The 16,768-nt window shown below is 51.3% G+C and overlaps 1 protein-coding gene across 3 annotated transcripts; it reads right to left on the bottom strand.

Moving 5' to 3' along the window:
• Positions 1-375: 375 nt before the first annotated feature.
• Positions 376-16,496, bottom strand: LOC142049260 (dnaJ homolog subfamily B member 5-like). 3 transcript variants are annotated; one of them, XM_075076767.1, is made up of 4 exons: positions 16,438-16,496; positions 12,874-13,118; positions 9,935-10,532; positions 376-610 (listed from the first exon to the last, which is right to left on the bottom strand). In XM_075076767.1, the coding sequence occupies exons 1-4, from the start codon at positions 16,473-16,475 to the stop codon at positions 376-378; spliced, it is 1,116 nt and encodes a 371-aa protein (XP_074932868.1). In that variant the 5' UTR covers positions 16,476-16,496. The 3 variants fall into 3 exon arrangements, with proteins under 3 accessions (XP_074932868.1, XP_074932867.1, XP_074932865.1); XM_075076766.1 differs by lacking the exons at positions 376-610; positions 16,438-16,496 and adding exons at positions 9,170-9,620; positions 13,218-13,454 and having other exon boundaries at positions 9,934-10,532; XM_075076764.1 differs by lacking the exons at positions 376-610; positions 16,438-16,496 and adding an exon at positions 9,170-9,620 and having other exon boundaries at positions 9,934-10,532; positions 12,874-13,454.
• Between the last annotated feature and the right edge of the window lie 272 nt (positions 16,497-16,768).

Genomic DNA, 16,768 nt, shown 5'->3' with positions numbered 1-16,768 from the left:
CCCAACAAGTCCAGCCTCTCATGGGAAAAGTGGCCTGAAAAGCAGGTGATATAAAAATCCAGAACATGATGCACCTCCTCAGGCAAAGGGCCCATGCCGCTTGCTTGTGCAAGGCAGAAGAGCTGGACCCCTGGGGGAAAAAATAAAAAGTTTGGCAGCCAGGACAGCTGTGATGGGCAGGGCAGGAGCCTCCTCGCTGCCAGAGTAGAAAATGAGCCAAGAAGGATGGGTGGGGGGTGAGTTGGAGGGGAATTTTGGGAAAATGGTGTGTGGGGTGTGGGGTTTGCATTTGAAAGTGCTCTAGCACCTCTGCTTCGTGCAGGCCAGATGCACGTGTGTTTGCAGTATTGCTGCTTGGAGGACAGTCCCCAGTCTCTAGGAGCATGGGAGGTGCTGCTTGAGGATCTGTCTCGTCTGGGGAGCTATTCTGTCTGGGAAGTGGATTTTGACCTCCACGATCAAGTGTCTTCGCTGGCTGGAGGCCTTGTGGAAGGGCAGCCCCTCCCCATGTAGTCTCTTCACTGTCCCTGGCTTGATGATGTCGTTGCAGGGCAGTGGGATCACCTGCCCATCGATGGTGGGAATGTTCATGGTGCAGCCACATAAGGCCCATGGGGAGAAGGGGAAGGGGCACGCTGTCAGAGGGGGCTGCCACCCAAAAGCATCCCCACCAGCCGCACCTTGTCCCCCCCCACCGGCTGCTCCCCAGGTTAAACTGCCTGGCTCTGGATGATGCCCATGAGCAGCGCAGTTGATGCTCACCGGTGCAAGACCAGGTCTGTACTGGTGTCAGCCAAATTGGGCTGCAGGAGCCATGCAGGAGAGGGCTGCCTCAGGAGAGGACTGCCCCAGCGTCATGGGGGGGAAGGACACCCTTCCCCATCTCCTGGACTCGCCAAGAGGCACCACCAGCAAGCACCCAGCTACTCGCAGCAACAGGGCAGGCTAAATTTAGCCCCACCCCTTCTCCGGCCTCACTGCCCAACCTTGGGCAGCCAAAAATCCAGCTGAGATCATCGGATGCCGCTGCAGTTCATCAGCTGCCACCCTCCGGAGCCCAGCAGCTCTGCCCGGTGCTGGAGGTTATATATAGCAAGCCCGCATCCTGTGTTCCCCTCCAAACAGCCCCCAAAAGGTTATGCCAGCACAGGATAGTGGTGCAGCTGCAGCACAGCACCGAGCTTTCCTGGAAGCCAATGTCCCAGAGGGGCTGGTCCCCATCACTGGACCCCGTTGCAAAGCCAAGAGCTGGTTTCATAGGTGCCACCCCATTGTACCCAAGTCCCCAGCAGCAGCAGGCCTGCATTGGTGAGTCACATGACGCGGGAATGCAGCAAGAAAATCCTTGTGGCCTTAAATAACTCAGACAGCTGTGGTGTACACATGGGCAGAATCGTCTCTAGGCTTTCGGCAAGGGAGAAAGGCTGAGGGAGAGAACTGCGAAGTGATGCTTCAGGTGGGAGGGTGTTTGCCAGGGGTACAGCCTCAAGCTTCCCAGGCAGGGGGCTGGCACAGGCTTGTCCCTGCCCAGCACGCAAAGCGCTCAGCCCTCCAAGCTGGGTCCTGGGGGTCCCAACCTTCCTGTTTTCCTCCCCCACCAAACACCCTGCAAAGGAAGGGGAGGAGGATACTTTTTCTGGGATAGATGGGGGGATGTTCTGCATCCCTCTCCTCAGAAAAAGCCTCTGGTGGCAGAGCAGCAACAGGAGAAACATCTCTTCTTATGATGGCTGCTGGCTTGGGGCCAATTGGTTGCGGCTTCTGCAGCTGAGCCAGGGCTTTGCACCAGAGCGATCGCAGAGGGACCATGCCGGAGCCAGCTCTTGGGCTCTGGTGAGCAGAGAACAGGATTGCTGGGTCCATCTCCTTGCACAGCTCTGCACAGGGTCTCCTCCTGGTAAGAGCTTGTCTTGCTGCAAGAGGATGCCCATTGCCAGCTCAGTTACAAGCAGCAAGTGCTTGGCTGGATCTCCAGCAGGTTGGGGGGCAAGTGAAGGATCATCTCCCCACATCACTGCATTTCTGCCCTGCGCTTGCCCAAGGATGCTGGAGCCCTCCTGCTTGTTTGTGCCCACCATCATGTGCCATGGAGGGCTGCACAGGTCCATGTGTGCCAGGGAAAGGACATCTCCAGCCATAAAATGGGAAGGAGAGCGGGAACTCCCTATGGGAGCACATGGATGGGACAAGCAGGGGGATGCAAGCAGGAGCGGGCAGTAACAGCGAAGGCAGATGGGATCTTAATGTTTCCTTCCTAAAGCCAAGATGCAAGAACCAGAGGCTCCTCTGCTGTATGTTCCTGTTTTTCATTCTTCTTGCCCAACTTCATTGGCATTTGGGGAACTGGTTGCTGAAGTAACAGCAGTAACTGCAGGAGCTGCCCTGCATCCTAGAAAGAGGCTCAGTTTATCCCTAGGTATTAAATCACTATGGGTTTGATAGCTGAGCTCTGCACTGTGCTGAGAGATGAGCTTTATCTAGGTCAGTGGCAGGTCCTCCTCCACTTGCAGCAAAGCCAGGAGAGGGGGAAATGTCACCACCAGTTGCATCTCAGCCAGGCGCTGACACATGGATGCTTTGAGGAAGGTGATGCTAGGTAAAGGATGCAAAGTTGAAGGCTGCTAAGGGCAGGTGTTAGGCAGGCAGCTGGGCGGGCTGCCGGGCCGGGGCAGCCAGGAGGAGGATGCTCTCCTGACTGCCCCCAGCCCAAGCCCCAGGCGTGTTGCTCCCCATGGCAGCAGGATGCTGGCAAGGGGTCTCCAGCATGGCCATGAGTCAGGTCACAGCACCCATCACCTGCCAGCTCTGCCTGCCTGTACTGTGCTGTGCTGCTCTTGTGGCAGCAGCAAAGACTAAAGCTCAGGCTAAAAAAAGACAGACTCACAAGGAGGAAGGGTGCAAGGAGAGCCCCCAAGGCTATGGCCATAGACTCAGATGATGAAGAGGTTGTACGGAGGCACTCCGTCATGTACCAAGATGATGGCATATGGAGTCGGGGAGCTCCCAGCATCTGCTCGTGCTTCAGAGCACTTAAGCTACTTCTTCTCATGGAAGATAAAAGCAGCAAAGTATCACCCTGCCCTGGCAAGCAGCAGGCTGGCCATGGCAGCCAGGCCAGCAGCTCCCTGAGGATGCCCAGTACGTTGGGTTTGTGGTGAGGGAGGACAGAGACCAGACAGTCCAGCTCAAAGAGATGAGGAACTTGCCTGGACCAGCAATTTCCACCAGTCTCTCTTTGTGACTTCATCATGCAAACCAAATGCCAGCATGCACGCCTTGCTCACAGGCAGCTGGATGGAGATCACAGGCACCCTGTGGATGTGGGGCAGCTGAGGAACTGCTCAGCATGGCAGAGCCAGGGCTTCCTTGGGCCCAGCACCAGCACTTTTGGTGCAGTAGCACGCAGGGCCAGAGCAGGCTTCTCTGCTTGCTGCTCAAAGGGCAACTCCAGGCAAGAGTCCCTCCAGCCTGAGCAGTGCATGAGCCTGGGCTAACATGGTCTGGACATCAGGACAGCCAGCTTGGGGTTAATTTTACAGATGGGGGAATGCACAGAAGGAAATATCTGAGATATGGCATGCACAATTCCATAAATAAGGCAGCCTTTCCTGCATATTTCTGGAGTGGCCAGGGGATCCAGCCACCGCAGGCATAAACCTTTGCACTGCACTGTGAAGGAAGTTCAACTCCTGAGTCTGCAGGTTAACCTGAGATGCATTTGCTCCAGGAGCACCCAAATCTGCCTGACCCACATTGGCTGCCCCTTGCCCCCAGTACACCTGGTCACAGCCCCAGCTGGGACACAGAGCCATTGCAAAGCTCTCCTGACTCACTGGCGCACTAATGAGCTCATGTTTCCCTACCCTAGGTCTGGCCTGTTGAGCTTATTTCTATTAAATGCATTTGAGAGCATAAATCTGTCTTCAGGGGGAAAAAAATCAGCTCATTAAGAAGACAGACAGCGTCTACAGTCTGAAAGGAACAGTAAAGGGCAGCTGCCAAAAACATCAATGTTAAATGCAGCTGCCAGCTGGGATTTATTAAAAAGTAGTTATACAGCAGTGGTGGTGAAATGGCACATCTTGTACTTGGGTAATGTCCCCTTCCTCTCCCACCTTCATGCAGCTTGCTGGCTCTGATGCATTCAGCCCCGCTGTGACCGCCATGACTGACAGCCTGGATGTGTTGGGTTTTGCTCACTGCCTGAATATTTCATTTATTTGGTTCTTTATCTAGGGAAGCCAGAACCAAAGAAAACAGCTGGTTTTGGCTAAAGCATTGCTCAGCGAGGGCAAGGTACCACCTTTCTCCACATGACCCTGCTCTCTGTCCATGGGGAGAGGTACCCAGTGTGGCAATTCATGACACGGATTCCATATTCATGCACAAGCAAAGCCAAAGTCATTTATTCACAAAAGATCAGCCATAATATAGTCTGCCTCCTGAGCTAGTATTTTCCCCTTCTCTCCACCTCTGAATGTGTTCTATCGCACTAGCTCCACATATGGTTTAAACATAGATAAGCGCGCTCTCCTGCTTCGGTGCTCCAGCTGTGCCCCGACCTTCTGTCCCACATATCAAGGCCTCAGTTCTGTGTTTTTGTGGGTTGTTTTTCTATCCCATGGCTTGCATCCAACAAGGGCGATGAGATCTCCGGTGCTGTCACAGGAGGCCACATTCACTTGTTCCACAATTCCCCCTTCTTTTTCAACTATCAATATGGTTTTCAGAGATTTATCTACTAAACATTGTAAGCATTGTAATAAGCACGGGATACAGATAACAATATGCAAAAACATTCCAGTGCAAAAGATTACATACTTCACAAGGATTTTTACCCATCCACCCAGGAAGAGCTTACTAACGAGCTGATCAAGCCAACTCTAATCATTTGCAGTTTCTGCAGGTTTTGTTCTAGCTGCTGAATACTTTTGTGAATAGGTTCAGAATTAAAGAGTCTTGACTTATGGCTTTCGCCAGTGTTATCCAAACATTATTAGATGATGTCAGCTTGGGTAACCCTGGCCAAGAACATACCCCGTTACATGAACAGATTATACATACAATCAACAAACAGAGCATCTTCATTTTCCTTCAGCAGGGTTTGGTTGTTCCGATGCGGAATTTTCTGTTGAGGGTTGATACCAATATGGCTGAACACAACGGGCTGGGATCCAGCGAGGTCCTGACCCTGTGGAGACACAAGCATAACCTCTCCCCCATGTTATTAGGGGGAAAGGACCCTCCATTATCCCAGATTCTAAATTTCGTACAAGGACCTATGCCTTTCCTTCAATGCTCTGCTGGTCTGTTTGCAGAGAGAGATAGTGTTGGCTAATGGGGGGACTTGTATCAGAAAAATTCAAAAAGTTAAGGACATACAGTGCTTTTGCTAAACACTCTTGTGGAGTGAAGGTTCCAGCTCCCCCGCTTTGTTGTAACAACATGCGTTTTAAGGTGTTATGTGCTCATTCAATGATGGCTTGCCCTGTGGGGGAGCGAGGAATACCTGTGATGTGTTTCACCCCCCAGTCTTGAAAAAAGGTTAGTAGACGATGTGAGATATAGGCTGCGCCATTATCGGTCTTAATTATACGCGGGATACCTAAGGATGCAAAGGCACAGGTAAAGTGTTTGATTACGTCTCAGGCTCTTTCTCCGGCATGACAAGAAGCGAAAATTGCTTCCAAGAAGGTATCAACAGAAACGTGAATATATTTCAAGCGACCAAATGTTGGAAAATGAGTAACATCTGTTTGCCATCATTCTAAGGCAGTCAGTCCCCTAGGATTAACGCCTGTGCATGATGTTGTGCTAAAGAAGTGTTGACAGTCTGGACAAGCACTAATAATGTCATGGGCTTGTACAGATGTCAAAGAAAACATTTTTGTAACACTTTTGCATTTTGGTGAAAAAACGCATGGGAAATCCGGGCTTGTTCCATCATATTGGGAGGTACTTGAACAGGCATGGTCAGAGCATCTGCTTGCCGGTTGCCTTCAACCAAAGGGCCGGGGAGAGTCGTATGCACTCTAATATGCATAGTAAAATAAGGTTCTTTTCTGTCATTCAAAAGACGGGACAGCTGGAATAGATAGTGGAATAATAGCGGATGAGAAACATCCCGCAAACATGCATTTTCTAAATGAGATACTAGCCCAGCTACATAAGCTGAGTCTGTTACAATATTGAGGGGTTCTTGCCAAAGTTGAAAAGCTCAGACTACTGCAGCGAGTTCCACAATTTGTGGAGAACCATCAGCATGGCTGCTCTCTGACAACCAAGTTTGAGTACATGGATCTTTCCACACAATAACTGCCCGGCCGGTTCGACCTGATCCGTCAGTAAATACGGTGAGGGCTGATAGAGGTATATGGCTTCTGTTTGGGGTTTCATATAATATAAAGTCATGTTGGATCAACTTGTGGCTCGGGTTATGATTATCTAGCTGACCAGGAAAGTCTACTAAAGCTGTTTGAAAGTCTAGAGAAGTTTGCATCAAATACTGTAACATATGTGATGACACTGGTACAATGATTCTGGCAATATCTTGTCCTGCTAATACTCTGAGTCGTTGTCGTCCTTTCATAATTAGCAGGGAAAAGCTTTCAGGACGCGTCACGATGGTCTTATGTAACTGATTAGCAAGAAATATCCATTCGATTATCACTAAGGGGTCATTGTGTGTTACATCCCACTGATAAAGCAGCGCATATGGCTGGGTAGATGGATTCAAGATGACTAGTTGAAAGGGTAGTTCAGGACAGACACGATCTGCTTGACGCGAAGCAATAGCGTCAGAAACCTTTGTAAGTGCCACTGTCACTTCAGGGGTTAAAACAGGAGGTGATAAAAGCTCAGGGCTGCCTTTCAATAGAGAAAATAAGGGCTTAATTCATGATTCGTAATACCTAACAGAGGTTGAACCCAATTAATAGTACCTAAGAGTTTTTGTAAATCATGAAGTGTCTTGACATTAGTTTGGATTTTTACATGTTGTGGCCTGACTTTTTGTTCTGTTATTCTCCACCCTAAATACTGTCATGGGCTCGCCTGTTGAATCTTCTCTGGTGCAATTTGCAGACCGGCCTGCTTTATTTGATGGGATGCAAACGCTAAGGTCATTTGCATATATTCATCAGATTCTGTGGCTATAAGGATATCATCCATATAGTGATAGATAAGTGCTTCAGCAAATTGTTCACGTACTGGGGATAGGGCTTTCGCTACAAACCATTGACATATCGTAGGGCTATTTTTCATGCCTTGTGGCAACACTACCCAATGATAGCGTTTGTGGGGCTCACTAATATTAATGGAAGGGACTGAAAACACAAATTTAGGGGCATCGTTAGGATGCAAAGGAATTGTAAAGAAACAGTCTTTTAAATCAATAATAGTAACATGCCAATTGCGGGGGATCATGGCAGGTGACAGCATGCCTGGTTGTAGCACACCCATATCCTCCATTACAGCATTAATTTTCCTTAGGTCATGTAAAAGACGCCATTTACCACTTTTCTTCTGAATTACAAACACAGGTGAATTCCATGGACTAGTGGCAGGTACTATGTGTCCTGCATGTAATTAGTCGTCAACTAATTCGTGTAAATGGCACAATTTGACAACAGGCAGGGGCCACTGTTCCACCCGTACCAGAGTTTGTGTTGTCCATGTCAATTCTAAGGTGGCATGCGCCGCAGTGGCCCTCAGGATAAATTTGACCCAATTTGCACCTCCCACTGACTCATACAGTCCTGTACCCATAATGTAGTTGGTGTTGCTAATACAAACGGGCGCACCGACGCTACATGTTTGTCAGGCCCTTTGATTAATATCATGTTTTTACTCTGCAAAGGTAAAGCATTCCCGCCAATTCCAGTTAAAGCTTCCCCAAGTTGCACCAGAGGCCAGTCTTTGGGCCACAGTTCTTTAGAGATGACGGTGACATCAGCACCAGTGTCAATAATACTGGCTAATCGTATAGATTTCTTGTCTTTCATCGTCAGGGTACAGTGCAGCGTGGGGCGTGTGGCACTCACTGTTTGGGCCCACAAAATATGCAGGGCTCCTGTTGATCCAAAGCCTTGACACCCTCGTACTGTGTTAGTGGTTTGTGGGGGATGGGCATTAAAGTAGACTGACTGGGCTATTTGTGAGCCTTGCACAATAGTGCAGGGTGGGGTGGGAGTCCAGGCCATAATTTTGATTTCACCAGAGTAATCTGAATCAATAACGCCGGGTAAAACAAATAGCCCTTGCAGGGTTGTAGACAGTCATGGGGCAGCAGGGTAAGAGATTTCATGATTGACCCTGACATGTTCCTTGAATATGGGGATCCCAGTCCATATTCCATCACTCCTCATTGCATTTCCTTAATAATGGAAAAGTTAAGTCCTTCCCATCTCGGTTGTTGGTTGGGTTCATAGATGACAGGGGCTACGATCTTTGCAGCCAGCTCATGATCCCCAGCAGCTAATGCCTCTTTATGGATCGCATGCCATTGATCATGTGGGTCGGGGGGGTACAAATCAGGTTCTTTCTCTGGGCCAATGGGTCCAGGATCAAACGGGTAATCAGGGTCATCATCACTGTTTGAGAACCCTAGGCAAACTTGAGTCTTACATTGGGTATCTTTCCTTTTTTCTGGGACCTTGGATTTAGCTGGCATTGGGGGGCAGTGGGTAGAGCGTCGGACTCACACTCTCCGGCATCTCGGTAACTAGCTTCCTGCTTGCGCATAAGCTATAATATTTGTCTCCAGGGAGTTAAGAGCTCCACTGCAGTTTTATCTGACCTTGTTGCTCTATCCCACAATTTAACTCCTGCTTCGTCCCAAGTTTCAGAGTTAAAAATGTTAACTGCATCGACCCCCTCACAGTTTATCGATACCCACTTCAAAATTCTCTTTAATGACTGTGGGTCGATATCAGCCTTGTGCTTTTGTAGGAATCCTTCCATTAGGCTCAGTACTGACTTTGGCCAATATATTACTCCCCATAGTTCCCCACAGCACACCTCAGTTGATGAGGGATTCCAGCCGGCTCCTGCTTCCTTTCAGCAGCACTTCAGTCCTGTGGGGCTCGCCACCGGTTCACCTTCTTAGGTCGATTCGTCACTCCTCACACAGGGCACCATTTGTGGCGATTCATGACACGGACTCCATATTCATGCACAAGCAAAGCCAAAGTTGTTTATTCACAAAAGATCAGCCATAATATAGTCTGCCTCCTGAGCTAGTATTTTCCCCTTCTCTCCACCTCTGAATGTGTTCTATCACACTAGCTCCACATATGGTATAAACATAGATAAGCGCACTCTCCTGCTTCGGTGCTCCAGCTGTGCCCCTGACCTTCTGTCCCACATATCAAGGCCTCAGTTCTGTGTTTTTGTGGGTTGTTTTTCTATCCCACAGCTTGCATCCAATAAGGGTGATGAGATCTCTGGTGCTGTCACAGGAGGCCACATTCACTTACTCCACACCCAGCACTATCCTGGACATTACCTAAGCCACAGCAGGCTCGTCTACGAGAACAAGCAGGGACCAGACTCATGCCAGCAAACTTGGGTTTTCCCTTGTTCCTACAGAGGATCTGGGCTCTCTTCCACATGTGAATACACTAAAATGGAAGGACAAGACATGGGGAAGGGAGAAAATGGGTAAATATCACCTGTATTGGCCCAAGAATCAAGGTGTGTTCAGCAGGGACTGCAGCACCCATGTCTTACACCTGGCACAGCGGTTGAGCGTCTCCAAAACCAAGTACGAGTTGGCCTCTACAGCTCCTTTCTGCAGAGTTCTTTGCTCATGTCTCTCATGACCTACCTTGTCCTTCCTCATCAGCACAGGGCAAGGACTGACTCCCTTCTTGGCTCCACATGCCATGACCCAGTGCCACCTCCCACCCCACGGGATTTCCTGCCGATACCCACCTCTTTAAGACTGATGTTTGTGGTGTAGACCACGTTTGTCCCGTCCCTCTTGAAGTGTGAGTGAGGCTTGTCCTTGAGGATGAAGATGATGTCAGAAGGGATGTTGTCTGGGGTGGCATCCCCTTCTTTGGGGAATGTGATTTTGGTTCCCTCCTTCCAACCCCGTTTTATGACAATGTTTAGGATCTTATCCTCAGTCTGCATGGTTCTGTCATCAGCGTTGAGCCTTCTGCGGATGATCATCATCCTCTTGGTGGAGCTGTGGTAGATCTCTTCCAGGGACACCTTGAGGTCATGGATGATGGGTGGGTCTTGGACCTTTCTCCGCATGTGCAGGGACTCCTGGTGCCACTGATAAACCCCGTTAATGCCGTTGAAGCCAAACCGGCCAAAGGCACTGAAAGGGTCATCATTTTCATCGATATCCATATCTTCCTGGTCAAAGCCATTGAACACCTGGGAGCGGCTGCTAGCGAAGAAGATATCAAAAGGGTTGGAGTCTCCAAAGAAGGATGTGAAGGTGGCATGGGGGTCTCCGTGGAAGGTGTAGTGGAAAGTGTTCCCTGAGCCACCTGAAGAGCCACCTCCAGTTTTGAGACCTGGAAGAGAAGGGGGAAGATGAGACACTAATGCTCCCTGTGGACAGATGCCATGCTGGGACCATACTTTCCACACAGGAGCAAGGTCTCTGCTGGCTCCAGGCAGCCCTTCCAGCAGCTCCTGGGGGTGCAGGTCACCCCCTCCAGCCCAGCCACCTGAAGAGACTGTGGGCCAGGAAGGCACCACCTCAAACCATGGCACACAGTCCTGCCCCTACACCCAGCAAGCTCAAAAGCTGTTCAGAATTTGTCCCTGCTACCCTGACTGAGCACTTGTTTTGTTCTCTCTACCCAATTAATGGCCTTTTCATTTAAAACATTTCCTGACCAGCCCATCTCCATTTTTCCCCATGGGCAGGCACCCTTCTGCCCAAATAGCTGTCTTTTGAGCTGCACTGATGGCTGTGGTCCAGGAGCATCACGTCCAGCATGTGAGAAAAGGTTTTTGAGCTCAGCAAGTGACCATGACTCTTTGTGGCAGAGCAGGTGTAGGTCAGCAGACCTCCATGTCAGCACACAGCGGGAGGGATACAGCTCTCTGTTTACAGAATGTATAAAATGTCAGGTAAGTTCAAGGTTTGGCTCTTTTGGCAACCATTCCTGTGGGAAACTCCCCTGCCAGACCTCAGGCAGAGCCTTATGGCACTGCAACCCCCTCCCTCCAAGTCCCAGGCAGCCAAGGCACATGACAATTGGCTTCCAAAGAGGTCACACATGCTCTGCAAGGATATTTTTGACCATAAGGGCCTGGGAAGGGTTAAGGACTCAAGAACTATTTTCAGGGCACTCCAGTGACTGTGAAGGACTATTTCTGATGGGCTGTCCCTCATGCTAGCCCCTCGCAGTGGGAGATAGAAGGGGGACAAGCACAAAGCGGGCAAGTTTGGGGATCTTTTCTGATCGATTAAGTTTCTGTCCTGGGGTGGGGGCCCTTTCACTTCACCTCACCCACCCCAGCATGTGGGACCAAGAAGCCCCTTGAAATGCCAATCCCCAGGCCATATTGCTCAAAAAAAAAGGCACCTGATGGGAAACAAAAGGTGTGTGGGGCCATGGACCAATGCTGGTCTGGAAGTCACTGCCTGGGAGGTGGATGGCAGTCCCTGTCCCATGACAGGTCTGACCAGCTCAGTGGCATCTCTGTCCTCCTCTCTCCAACCACAAAACCTTTTCATGTCTTTCATCTCATTTCTGCCCTGGCTTTCTGTGTGTGACCAGCGCCGGTTCCCCAAAACGCCGATGGAGTTTGGTTTTGCCAGTACTCCCCATCCCACTGTAAGGAGGGGGCAGCTCTTCCCTCTCTCCTTAACTCGCTCTTATTTTAGCTGTCTCTGGTGATGGGAATTTTGCCCAGCGAGCCCCTGTCACTAACAGACTGTACAGCCAGGAGGTTTTACCTTTAACCCTGTGATGGCAGCCCAAGCAGGGTCTAATTTCAGTGGCACATCCAGGGAAAGGCTCGTTTCTTACTTGAGACAACTTCTCATTTTACACCACAGCAAATCACATGGCTCGGGTGCATCCATCATAGCCCTGACATAACTAATGAGTCGAGAATTAACACACCACTAGTTAATTCTGCTGGTGGCTCATTAGGGGTGCACTTGCCCGCTGGCCCCACGAGAAGGGCTGTGTCTTCCACCCAGCAGCCTGTTCCTGCCAGACCTCCTGCTCTTCTAAGCACCCAAGCCCTGGGCTGATTAACGCAGATGCTATTCGGCACTCTCCTCGAATGGGGTTGCACTTTTCCATCTTAGACTAATAAGGCCACCTGCAGTGGAGTAGCGCTCCTCCTCTGTGCCAACCCCCAGACAACAGCAGCTGCTTGGTTTCAAAACAAGGACCTATTATTTAAATTGGGAAAAGCTTTGAATCCTGTAGGTCAGCCTGCACCAAGAAGGACAGCGGTACCGGCGCCCAAATATGGGGGGAAATGCAGGCAAAAGCAATACTTCTCCACTGGGAAATTTAGGTTAATTAAAAGATTGCTAATGAATTACCCCAGGTATGATTCAGGAGGTGAGCTCCTTCCACTCCCATCACCTCAGCCAGCTGCCAGGCTTTGGGGCAGAGGGCAGGGAGAGCCCAGCCATCCTGGGAAGCAGGGTGGCGGGTTGGAAAAATGGAGCAGCCCAGGGAGAAGCGGGTTGAGAGGCAATTTCTGGCACTGGCAGAGCCTTTGATCTCCCTGATTCTGTGGCTATCAGCCCCATTTTGGAGGAAGGCATGAATCACGAGGACAACTCCAGCTGCGCCGAGGGTGTGAAAACACTCCCTCACCTATAAAAGCCTATTTGGACCAAGCACCCCTACCTTCAAGCAGCAGCGCTCATCCCCTTACCTTCCTCCCCATACTGGTCATAAATGGCTTGTTTCTTGGGGTCACTCAGGACATCATAAGCCTCTGCGATCTCCTTGATCTTCTCCTCAGCGTTGGGGTCTTTAATCTTATCGAGGTGATACTTCAGGTCCATTTTCTGGTAGGCTTTCTTGATTTCATCCTCATCAGCACCAGACTGGATGCCCAAAATCTTGTAATAGTTCTTCCCCATGACGACAACACTGCTGGGAGCCAAATACTTATTCCTGAAAGCAGAAAGACAGCTCTTTGTGAGGTGAATATCACACTCAGGCAGCTGGGGATTGGACACACTTATCACAGAGCTGCCGCTCCCTGCGTCCCACCAGCCAACAGCTCCAGAGCTGGCTCAAGTCCACGCTTTCTGCCAGAGGTCGGTGCCCCGGTGCCAGGACATGCCCTGGCTCCAGTTTTACCTCCCCAAGCCCCACAGCGGGGATGGGGAGACGCATCTTTGAGGCTGACAGGGAGAGGAAGAGCCCAAGCCAGGGCATGACTTTATTATACAGACCATGCCACTGCTAACATCAGGCAAGGACTGCGTTCCTGTCCTGTCTCCCCCCACCAAGCCAGGAGGGCTGAGCTGTGTCTAAATGTAGCCATCGTCCTGTCCCGTGTGTCCCTCCTCCTGGCTCTCTCCCAGCCTGGGACCTGGGACTCAAGGTGGAGTGATGACAGCAGGTTTCTGGAGGCTGAAAGCAGCAGCAGGGACCGTGCTGCCACCTTCACCTTACAGGAACTTCAAACATTTTGTTCCTGAAAGCAATTGGCATTCAGCTGGAGATAAGCACCTCTGGCATGTCAGAGCCATAATTTGTATTTAGCAAAGAGAGAATGAAGCTGTTAGACAGAAACATCTTGTGATGGTGGGAGGCTTTTTGTTTGTTTGTTTGCTTTGTTTGTTTAAAAAAAAAACAACCAACCCACTTTCTACTTTCCTCTGACTTGCACTCCCTGAGAGCCTTCAACTACACCTTGCAGTAAGCCAGAAATAAGTAGTAGGAGAAGAGGTGGTGAAGCACCATAGCCTGGCACAAGACTCAGAGGTTGGCACAGGCAACTGGCTCCCAGGGCTCGCTCTGTCTATCGCACAGGGGCTGAGGCCAGGGCCATGCCTATACTAAGGCATGGAAAACCTGGTGGCTGTAACCCAATTAATTCATCCGCCAGGCATGCCGCTGGAGCAGCATACACCAGCAGGGTTGTGGAAACCCAGAGAGTAGCTGGAGGAGACAAGAGAGTAGCTCCTCAGCAGAGGCTGAGCAACCACACTCCTGCAACAATGCTTCCTGCTGCTTCTTGCCCTTTGGTTTTCTGATGGCAAACTCTCGTCCCTCCTGAACCTGGCCTGCCATGCCCTGCCTCATGCAGCGCAGCTCGGTGCTTGCTCTTGGCCCTGTTCTTCTCCAGGTGTTGCCCCCAGCAGACCTGCTGCTCTGCTAAGTCCTCATGCTCACATCCTGCTCCCCGCTCTGGTCCAGGTTTCATCCTCTCACCCCATCCTTGCTCCAAACACCCCTGGGCAGCCCCAGCCAGTTGAGGTCCTCCAGCAGATGGCTTTCTGCACCAGGTGTGAGCCTTGGCTCTTTCCTTCACCATCATACACATTACCAGGGGGTGGGGGTGTGTGTGTCTGTGTGTCCATCCCATCCTTACTCATCCGTAAGCTCCTGGTGGCGATCACAGAGGGACACCCCCCCCCCAATCACAGCAGCTCAGATGAGGGTGGCTGGGCACCCCCAGGGCTATACATCTGCAGTGCTGCACTGAGCCCCTGGCATCCATCCCAAGCATCCAAGGCTTGCCTTGGGTCATGCCTTTGGCAATAACCCCTCTACAGCTGGGTAACTGCTACAGGGGCTTGGAAATTGGTCCCCTCAATTTGAACCACCAACTTCTGTTCTTTTTTGCCCCAACTGCAGAGCGGGTACTTTGCTGTAGGTGGGGAGGAGGGCTAAGGCACCCAACACAGAAGGGCTGACAGGCACAGGGACCTCTGAAGGACACAGCAAGGGGAGATGGGGGTACCTGTGGATGTGCAAGACAGTCTGGGGGGGGGGGCACATAAGAGACAGGCGAAGGTTCCTGGGGGTGTAAAGAGCATCTGACAGCATCTCCCGTGGCAGCTCCTGAATGCCAGCACGTTTCCGTACCAGCTTCCCAGCAGGAGCCCGTCAGTGTGCACAGAGCTGCCATCGCCACCCAGCCCATGCAGGCGCTAGGGGATGCTCTACCCCCTGCCTGCCTCCACCTCCCCATCTGCCCAGGGGGCTGCAGGAGACCCTGGGGTGAGTGACCGGGGGTGGTGGGGAGTGGTGGGGGGGGTGTGTCTGAGAGGTCACCTGCCGATCCCCCTGCCAAAGGTCACCCCAGCACTTCTCTACCCCACAGCAGCCTCCAGTGTGGGACAGGGGATCCCTACGACCAGGACCAGGATTTGGCCCCTGTCTGTATGATGCCAACCGTCCCACAGTGAGGGCAGTGAGGGCAAGCAAGACAGCCATGAAGACAACCCCATTGCACCCTGGCTCAAGAGATGCGAGTTTGCAAACCTTCAATTTTTTCCCCCTGGGGATTGCAGCACCCAGCTTCAACCCTGCGCAGCCCAATCTGATGGCACCACCAAGACCATACTGCCCATCCAAAACACCACGGCGCTTCCCACAAAAGTATGTCTCGCCCCAGCAAAACGTTGTCACCCCCCTCAAGATCTCCCATCTTGACCATTGAGGAATCTTTGGCTGGGGCGGGGATGCCTGCTGGGGGTTGCTCTCCTGACTGGGGAACCCTTTGTCTGGCTGGGCTCAGGGAAGGGGGAATTTCTCTGCTGAAACTCTGCCCCAGACCAGTTTACCATGCTGGTGAGGACCAGATGCTGGCAGGTGACCCAGGGGTTAAGGCACACTCCGGAGGCGATGCTCACATGAGTGGTGTTAAAACACAACTCTGTCCCAGAAGAGCCTCCTGCCATCCCTCCCACCTCCTGGGGATCAGCTTCGCCTTGCTACCACTACCACGCCTCTCCCCCTTCTGCTCAGTCATCCTCTCCTGCCTTCCCATTTAACCCTATCGGGAGCAGCAGGGAAGGTACTGCAGGGCAGGTTTCAGGCAGGCAAGCGATTTCTGCATTCACCCTCCTAACTGGGACACCTTAGGACAAGCTGCAGCTGCCCAGCTGTGGAGAAAATCATAAGCATCCCCCAGCTGGGGCCAGCCCTGCCGAGACACCCCAGCCTCCATCCTCCTCTTGCAGCCATAAGAATTAAATAAAAAATTAAATCTTTGTTCCAGCCCCACACACAACATGAACCTCTGGATGAGCATGCCAGCTGAATAGCAATCATTTGCCATAATCCCTCTGCTCGGCAGTCATGTAAAGGAACAAACCCATGCAGGCAGTGGCACTGGGAAGATTTTTTTCCTTCTCGGTGCAAGATCACCACGGGGTGCCACGCACTGGAGATGGGCAACAACCAGCACCTCGGGCCATTGCATGTTGCTCCTTGGAAATGAGGGCACAAGGGTGAGAAGCGGAAACCCACTTACTGAAATTTTACAAACACATTCAGAGTCCAAGCCATCATCTTTAAAGGCTCTAGTTTTATTTTAAATGTCACAGTTGTCCAGAGGCACCGGCAGGTGCTGCATGCCTGTCCGGGAGGCACCAGAGGGTGGCAGGGGGACAGAGGAGAGGAAGATGCCAACTCGTGCCAAGGATACTGCTGCCACCAAGCAATGCTCTTGTGGTGAGCCTCCCCCTCTGGCTCCTCCACCACACTGAAAAGGCAACTCCTCACCAGCCTGATGGCTGCAGCTGGCTCCAACCTCCATTCCCAGGACAGCGCCAAAACATCTTTGGCTGTGGATGAGCAGGCAT

The sequence above is a fragment of the Phalacrocorax aristotelis genome, chromosome W (genome assembly GCF_949628215.1).
Source record: "Phalacrocorax aristotelis chromosome W, bGulAri2.1, whole genome shotgun sequence".
Classification (NCBI taxonomy): Eukaryota; Metazoa; Chordata; class Aves; order Suliformes; family Phalacrocoracidae; genus Phalacrocorax; species Phalacrocorax aristotelis.
This window is presented reverse-complemented; position numbering and strand designations above follow the sequence as displayed.